This window comes from Scleropages formosus, chromosome 7 (genome assembly GCF_900964775.1).
Source record: "Scleropages formosus chromosome 7, fSclFor1.1, whole genome shotgun sequence".
Lineage (NCBI taxonomy): Eukaryota > Metazoa > Chordata > Actinopteri > Osteoglossiformes > Osteoglossidae > Scleropages > Scleropages formosus.
Window position 1 is genome coordinate 2165542 of NC_041812.1, and position 8776 is coordinate 2174317.

At 44.5% G+C, this 8776-nt stretch overlaps 1 protein-coding gene across 1 annotated transcript in view; it reads right to left on the bottom strand.

Annotated features, from left to right (window-relative positions):
* Positions 1–6165, bottom strand: part of lama1 (laminin, alpha 1) — a 55902-nt gene extending 49737 nt beyond the window's left edge. The window contains exons 1-2 of the mRNA XM_018741697.2: positions 6075–6165; positions 4481–4761 (exon numbers count right to left, since the gene is read on the bottom strand). Coding sequence (XP_018597213.2) covers positions 4481–4541 — 61 coding nt within the window. The 5' untranslated portion in view covers positions 4542–4761; positions 6075–6165. The remainder of the gene's footprint in view (positions 1–4480; positions 4762–6074) is intronic.
* Between the last annotated feature and the right edge of the window lie 2611 nt (positions 6166–8776).

Below are 8776 nucleotides of genomic sequence, written 5' to 3' on the forward strand. Positions count from 1 at the left end.
CAGTGATTGTAAAGCTTTGTGCTCCATATGTGAGACAAAGATGTTGCCGTTGGCTTCGACGGGGCCGGACCCTTCCATAGAAATATCGACAAAATTTAAAATCCTTCGCACAAAAGGCCGCAAGTCTCCTCTCGGCCACTGGCAGGTCTATAAAACCTGCACCGTCTGCTACAGTTTAATGGCACACGTCTGCTCAAAGACTGTAACAGTTAGGAAAGAGCGATCTTCCTCTTCAGAAACCCCATTTATGACACTTGGAGAGCCCTTAAACTGCACTTCACAGCCCACGTTCACCAGAAGAACATTGCACATTGAAGTGAAGCAACAAAAAACAAAGCAGAACTTTGTCGATGGTTTAGAACGTGTCTCAAAGGCGAATAATAAACTTGCTCTATTCGGAACATTGGTTCTGTAAGAGAACCCCAAAAAGCCCCAAGTGCATCGAGTCCACCATTCTTCTCTAGAAGTAGTATCTCCTGCCGTGTTGGTGCCGGAGCCGAGTTCTCCTTCTTTTGTTACAATCGCGCTGAGCAACTCAAAGAATCTTTGTTGACCACGAGAACCATGGATGCTTCACGTAAAGAATCCTCACGAGTGAGTCCTTGGTCTGCAGAAACAGTGAGAATGGACGCTGACCTACTCCACAAGGTCAGACCACCCCCACTGAAAGAAATGCACACAGAGAAAACACATATATTTGTTCTTGGTGCTGCACTTCTGCAATCGATTTGATCATCACCCCCCAAGGTTCCCCAGACAAAACAACAGCAGGAAGTGTTCCACTGAAACCTGCAACCCTTAGGTCAAGCACATCTTGATGCCCCTGGACAAAAGCAAGGAAATAAGGGTAGGATCAGAAGTATTGAAAAGTCAACAGTGGTTTTCCAAGGCATTTTAGTAAAGTGTCATTTCCAGATCTCTTTTATTCTGGTTTGTTCCGTCTCAATTTCTTCCCATCTAATCACACGTAAACAGCGTCTGAGGAAGCCGCCAGCCCAAGAGCTAGATCGATATGGAGGATTGGTTTCAGAAGGAGTGATTTATTAGATAATTAACCTCTTTAATGCATCCCCATCGTGATAAATGGCTGCGCTGTGTGGGGCTCACCTATTTATATCTCGTACCTGTTAGTAACGTTTGCTTTTGATTGCACACTTCTCACGTATGTTTGTACACGAGGATTACAAAGGTCTGCGTATCTAAGGATGGCCAGAAATACAAAGCTCTTTAAAAGGCAATGATTAATAAAGCGCTGATGGAGCGTTTTTAACGTATTGAACTTAATACATTAGTTTGGGGAAAACTGGACTTTTCAGTTTTTTATTAGTACCTCTGAGAAATACTGTAGAGGCAGTTCCCGGGTTACGAACATCCGACTTATGTACAATTCGTAGTTACGAACCATCCCCCGTAAAGACTACTATATTAAAAATTTGAGTTACACACAATATTTCGTAATAACAAACAGTCGTTACTTTGCGACGAGCATCAAAACAATGCGCGTTTACAGCGGTTCGTCCGCTCGTGATCCGCAGGTAGGACAAAGACTTGGTTCTTTTCAGTTGGACCACGTTGCTGTTAGCAGTGTCTCGTGTGTTACTGTATTTGGCTTTAATTTTTTTTGTTTTTACCCTCCTAACCATGGCACCAAAGCGTAAATGTGATGCAAGTGATGGTGATGCATCAAAGAAAAGGAAAATGATCACGACTGAAACTAAAGTGGGAATAATAAAGCGATCGGAAAAAGGTGAAACACCAACAAACATTGGAAAAGCAAAAATTGAAGTTTCCTTCATGTTTTTTATACCTACACACACACACATACACACACACATTCTCTCTCCCCTCCTCCTCCTCTATCTTTATTATAAATACTGTAGTTACATTTATTGTTATTATTATTGTTACTGTATTATTAAAGATGTTTTAGTGTATCTGGAAGTGTTTCTTTAATGTTTTTTATGCATAGAAAGGTACACGATATACAATACACTAAGACAAACATTTGAAAAACTGACGTTAGACACCCACCATACCTAACTCTTCCGACTTATGTACAAATTCGACTTAAAAACAGATTTAGGAACGGAACTCGTTCGTAATCCAGGGACTGCTTGTAAAGCCTTTTATGACAACTTGTTTACAGAAATGTGCAACATGAAGCTGAGTTGGACTGATTCATTGACTTGATGTGTGTGTGTGTGTGTGTGTGTGTGTGTGTGTGTGTGTGTGTGTGTGTGTGTGTGTGAGCGCAGTTCGTATACCAAACCAACCGGAGAACAGCAGAGCTTTGCTGCAGAAGTGCTGGGTTTTTGTGGTAAGAACACGAGACAAGAGGGGGATGGTAAGAGGAGTCTGAGGTCCAGACTCGTCCGTCTGGCCGACATGTCTACTTTCCCTCAGAGAGAAGAATTAGAACAAGAAACGTCTGTGTGGAAGTCACAGCCAAGCTCCGCGCCACGATGGTGTTCTTTGTAGCCTGAACGGAACTCCGCAATTTTCACAATGTGAAAAAAAATGTGTCCATGCCTACGCTCCTGTTAAGACATTTCATGGGGAGCAACAGTTGGCTCGTTCGAAATGAAGGACACGGTAACAAATCGCCTTAAATTTGGAGAAAAAGGAAAAAAATCTTCATCTGGTCTCATCAACGTCAATCGAAGTCGAAACGGAGAGTTTTCCGCAGGGCTGCGGAGTCGGTAAACAAAACCTTCGACTCCGATTCCAGGAAGCCAATAATTGAATCCGACTCCGACTCCACAGCGCTGCCCAAAAGTTGCACGTTATCCTGGGGGTCAACTTGTCCGGCAAATATAAGCCTAAACCTATATCACACCGACTTATGCGCCGAATCGACTTACACGCCGGCATATACAGCACATTACTCGGAGTCGGTACATTTTATCGAGTCCGACTCCGGTGACCCAATAATTGCTTGTGATTCCGACTCCGACTCCACAGCGCTAGCTTCCTGAGAGTTCACAGCAAGACAAAATAAAATGTCTGCGTGACACAGACATGGTTTCACCACATAACCAGGGGTGACCGGTTGAGCCCGATGCAGGGAGTGTGAATTCTACCCACTGGGATCCCAGGCGAGAAAAACAACCGAGGGTTTGGTGGCTCGTCCTTCGGAGACCAGTAAATCTCTCACGCGTCCCACACGAATGTCTCCTTCCTTTGCTTCGTCTCGTTTGGCTTCGATGGGTCGGTCCTTCCGAGCGGCAGCTGATGGCTCGTGGGCCTCGCAGGGAGCTCAGCTCTCCTGCGATTCACGTGATAATCGAGCCCAGTTGACCAGCGCGTCCCATGCAGTTGTACAGCACGCACGCGTTAATTCCCTTCACGGCAGATTTCACGGTAACCGCAACACCTGCATCGATTCACTTTTTGGGAACCGACTCAAAAGACCTTCTTGAATTGAACGGAAACCGAATTGAACAAAGTTTGCCCGCAAGTAACACATTGCAGCAAGGGTCACTTTTAATTTTTACGGAAATAAGACAATTCTTTGCAAAATTCAGCAGCCTAAATGTGGGAGAAGTTTTAACCAGTTCGAAACTGTATTTGCTACATTCCGGAAAATAATGCATCTCGGCAAAAATTATGGTTGGCATGAATTCTACCTTTTTCAGGATTTTAAAATGGACTCAAAAATTCCTCATGAATCAGTGAGAATTCTGATTGAAAAACTTCACAGAATGACACTTAGAAACAATGAAATAAATACAACAAAGGGCATCTTAATACTTGAGCGTAATACTTTTCCTTCTTAACACCCAAATTTAACACTTTCACTCTTTATCGGCCGTAGGGATTTAGCAAATTTTTTCTTTTTTACGTTTATGCCTGTTTGCAGAACTCCGAAAGGGCTGGAAATTACCTTGTTTTTTCTGGGAATCCACAAACTTTTCACGTATATAACGATGTAAATGTCGTGCGCTTTTTATTTTCCTAAGTTACAAGCTGCTGCAACGTTACTGTATTTTCAAGCAACTACTGGCATTGTGTGCTACAAAAAGCCTTGTCCGTTACCATCAATTTGTATGATAAAGGCCTGGAATTTCTTGCATTGTGTCACGCAGAGTCACGGAGACCCGAGCACTGCAGGACACACTCTACAAGTAAATACTTTTTTCTATTACAGGGCTTCCTCAACTAGAGCTTCTGAACAAATGTCGAAGCACCTTTGACTAAAACTGCAAGAGTTCGACGATTAGCAGAACGAGGTTGCTACTTTAAATCACTGCATTTTATTTTGTTCCACGGATTCTTCACATGGAGGTGATTATTAGAAAAGCACCGGTTCTTGGCACAGAAAGTGACCTGAGTGCGTTCCTGTTTTAACAAGCGAAAAGAGCCCAGAGAACTTCTTCTGTAAATGAATGAAGCCCCTCAACAGCGGACGGATGATGAGCCACAGTGTGTATTATGTGCGTGACGGGTGTAGATGTGAGAGCAGATATTATTTCCGGCTCACCTCTTTGCTGGCATGTCACTAAGGATGCGCAAAGCAGCAGGGTTACGGCACGGACCCCCATCGCCGGACCTCCTTCCACAAAGGAGAAAACCTCAGGACCCCCTTTCTTCCCTTCACGGGCGCTTCAGCGTTGCTCTCGGTGTGTTCGCGTGGAGTCCGGCCCTTTCTTCACCCCGCCGTTGTCTCCTCCTCCCGCACTTTCGTTTCCACCAACTTTTTTTGTCTCAACTTTCCTTTCATGCCGTCCCGCTGCAGAGGGTCTGGAGCGGTGGAACGGACCACTGCTGGAGAGGGCAGGGGTGAGCAGATCGCCGAAGGCCACCGTCAGCCCTGCAGCGGACACCTCCTCCGCTCACGCACATTAACGCAGAGCCGGGGGGGGCGAATCGTGAACGAAACGGTGCTTTCAAAACGTTTCGCTCCTTGCTTTTCACGCCGCAAATATGTGAGTTTACTTGATGAGACGTGTCATGGTGACCACAACACCTGGATCAATCCAGGCAAGGTCTTTAACAACAAAAAAAAAAGCTCAACGCAGTTTGTTTGAAAGTAATGCGTTTGAGCAAGCAAATTTTTTTTAGAACGTAGTAACATTTCACTGAAATACTCAGCAGTGGAAAAGATCAGAGAAAATACATAAATGGCTAAAACTGCATATGATAAATCAGGGTCTTGGCAAAAATAAGGTTTTAATGCATCCTAGGGAACAGCCATAATACAGAAACACAAATTATTATATTATACTAGTCACTGGTAAACAGCTTTTTTGTCCCAAAGAAAAAAAATGTCTGTTTTCTATGTATTTTTGCACACTGAATTTCGATATGTTTTCAGAATTTTTCCATCACCCATAGTTTTTACATATCCTACTGTATAGTATACTGGTAGCGGTGCTATATGGGGCATTTGAAACAAAAGGTTTGCAAAACACAGCTATTTTTATTGTTTGTGAGGTACAATAGTTTATTTAGAGGTTTATTTATATAGATTTCACCAAGACATTTTGGAAATGGAAAAACGGTACCAAGGCAAGTGGAGCCCCAGTACGTTGGGAGGCCAAACACGGCCGAAAAGCAGACGCTCGAACTCTTCACAAGTAAGTTTGTGCGTATTTCAGGTGTAACAACAGCCTTGTTTATGAATAAGTAACATAGATTTTTTTCAAAACTTAACTGCTTTGTAACTTTTAAACCCTGCCTGATAGAAAAATTCTGCAAACAGAATTCGCTGTAAAAAGTGCTATAAAGTACACATATTTTAGTTAATGGGACAATAAACGTTAAAATTTTGTTGACCAGTGTTATTAGACATGTAATAACAGTTCTGTCATTATGTTTTTCTAAAAATCAAAATTTAGGAGGTGATGAGAGTGGCTCATAGGTATGTGGGAAATTTTGCACTGGTTGGATTTATAGCAAAAAAAAAAACACTGCTACCTCCAGATAATGACAAAAAAAGTAAATGTAAATGAAGGCGACAGCGCAGTTGCATCACTGTGTTTTAATCTGCCGCACGAATCCGGGGTTTGAGTATCAGCAGATATTACAATTTTAACTAATATGCCAAAGTTGGGAAAGTGCTGCGATTGTTTAACCTTCAGTCGTGGCTCAGCGGGGGATCGGCTCCCGAGCGGAGCTCTCGGCCCTCCGCTCCTCATCTCCGGCCTTCGGAACGGGCGCCCGCCTTGCGCGTCTTTCCTCCGGTGGGCGACCTCACCTTGATTCGCTGCGTACGCTCGTGTGATGGAAGCAGAAATCACTGGTGTCTAAAGCAAATAGAAGAAAAGATAATCAGAAAAATTCTCCCGAGCCCTAAAGTGAAATGAAACCCAGACGGCTGGAGGCAGCGAGGGTGCGTGCGGTACGGCGGCGTCTCGTATGAAATGCGGCCTTCATTTTCTGAGCTGGCTGCCTGCCTGGGTGTTCACCTCCGAAATGAAAGTGCCGATACGCGGCACTCGCATCACCCTCTGAAGCATAGCTGAGTGACAGCAGGAGAGGAGTCCCTGGGAGAGAAAGAGGCCCAAGAGAATTTCCACAGTCTGCACACAAATGGTGTTGAATAAACCAGTGACAGGTGCGCTATTGCTGAGCCCCACATACTGTACCTCCAGATCATACACCTTCAGCCTTGTTATGAACAGTAAGCTGCTGGGTTCAGTTTCTTGCAGGTGAACATCAGCTTTGCACTGGAGTACCATCATAATAACAGCAGAAAACCTGTGAGGTCTTACGTAGGTGGGTCTTACATATTGCAGCGCACAAAAATGTTGTTAACACTTCATTTTAAACAGAGCAGCTGTAACGTCACCCGAGCAGCTGTAGACCGGTGCATCGGGGTGGCACAGCGAGGAGTGCTGCTGTCTCACGATGGGAGGATGTGGGTTTGATCCCTGCTCAGTTTGCAGTTTTCCTCTGGGTGCTCTGGTTTCCTCCCACACTCCAAAGACATGCTGTTCAGGTTCACCCACAATGTGAGTGGTAGAGAGAGAGAGAGAGAGAGTGTGTGTGTTCTACTGCAGTATGGATGAGTGACCTGCTGTAAGTAGTGCATCTAGCAGTGTAAGTCACCGTGGTGAATAAGGTGTGTGGGTCAATAACACTACATAGTATCCATTGGAAGTTTCTTTAGAGAAAAATAACTGCTGAATGAAGTAACGTAAATGTCAAATGATCTCGGATATTTGCGAACATTATCTCCTGTACTTAGAGCTATCGCTGGTCAGAAAACAAAAAATGGGCCAAACGGAGTTATCATCCCTGCAGACGAGGTGCTTTGGCGATGAGACGTAACATACGCTGCGGACCTTGGCGACAGCAGCGTGAAGTGCCTTCATATGCGACACGCAGACAAAACTATGCGGATAAGTGAAAACAGCAGCGCTTCAATAGTGCAGATAATCCGCAGCAAATATAAAACAGTCTGGTTATAAGGGTCTCAACAATGTTTTTGGTCACGTCACCCACAGTAACGCATTAAACTAAGGTCCCATTTCATTGTGTGAGAGTCACTCCTACATCTAGCCAACACTTTGCTCCAAAGAGTTAAGGTTACAATTACTTATCCATTCACACAGCTGGGTAATTTTACTAGCGTAATTTAGGGTAAGGACCTTGCACAAGGATACTACAGCTGGAAGGAGGGATTTGAACCACTCACCTTTGGGTCCAAAGGCAGGAGCTCTAACCTCATACACTACCAGTTATCCTCCTACTCCTAGGCTGCCCTCTTGTGGTGACGCACAAAAGTCCCGCCGACCCTGACTCCTAGACCCCGCCTACCGGGGCTTACATACGGTAAATGTGGCAAGGTCTCCCTCTCAGGACCGCTGCTAAACTGGTGTAGCTACTGTATATCCTGTGTTCTGGACCCCTGAAAGGCTACTGCTCTGCATCCCGCTTTGTGGAATCTTTGTGGACTCTCCCCAGATGTGGACCCCAAGAATCCCCCCACGATTAACCCCACTAGCAACAACCCTGAATAGTAGAAGAAGTTAATAGGGGACAGCTGGTGGTGTAGTGGTTTGAGCTACTGCATTTGGACCCAAAGGTTGCAGGTTTGATTCCCACCTTGAGCAGCGTACCTATCCTCAATAACTCCAGTAAAATTCTTTAGCTGTATAAACAGTTAAACAATTTTAAGTAACTTAAGAGTGCCAGTTCCTTTGGAGAAAAGTGTCAGGTTAATGTAAGTTCTTTTTTTTAAATCGCTCTCCAACACGCACCACGTGTCTCCTGCCTGCTCTTCCTGTTGTAATCTACGCTCTCCAAAAAGAATCGCTTTACTTCACTATTTTATCGTTTACTCTTCATGGCGCCTCTTTTCTGCATCTCGACACAAGTGTGTGTGTGTGTGTGTGTGTGTGTGTTTGTGCGTTCTGCTACGCCCTCTAGTGATGCTTCCAGAACATGTGTTTCCCGGCAGCAGCCGAAACGTAGCCGTGCATCTCTCTGCGTAATATATATTTATGGAACTCAACATAAATTAGTACAAATTACTGCTTGCAGTGCCGCAGATGTGCTTTGCATTCAAGAGATATGAATATGTTGACTAAGGAAGTGATTCATGTGCCCCGGGACCACCTGCTGAGCTCTGAGAGTGCTCTTTGTGGGGAAAAGGAAGCCTTTTGATTGGCTGCGCTGGCCTGTAAAGCCATGTTTAACCCCCTCCCCGGTGTTCTCATTTGCATATTGCACCCCTGCACAATATAGCGCTTTCAATGGCTCATTAACGCCTACTTGTTGCGCCGATCGGCAAATACAATAACTAAAAATTAATTGCTGCGAATAGGGAGTC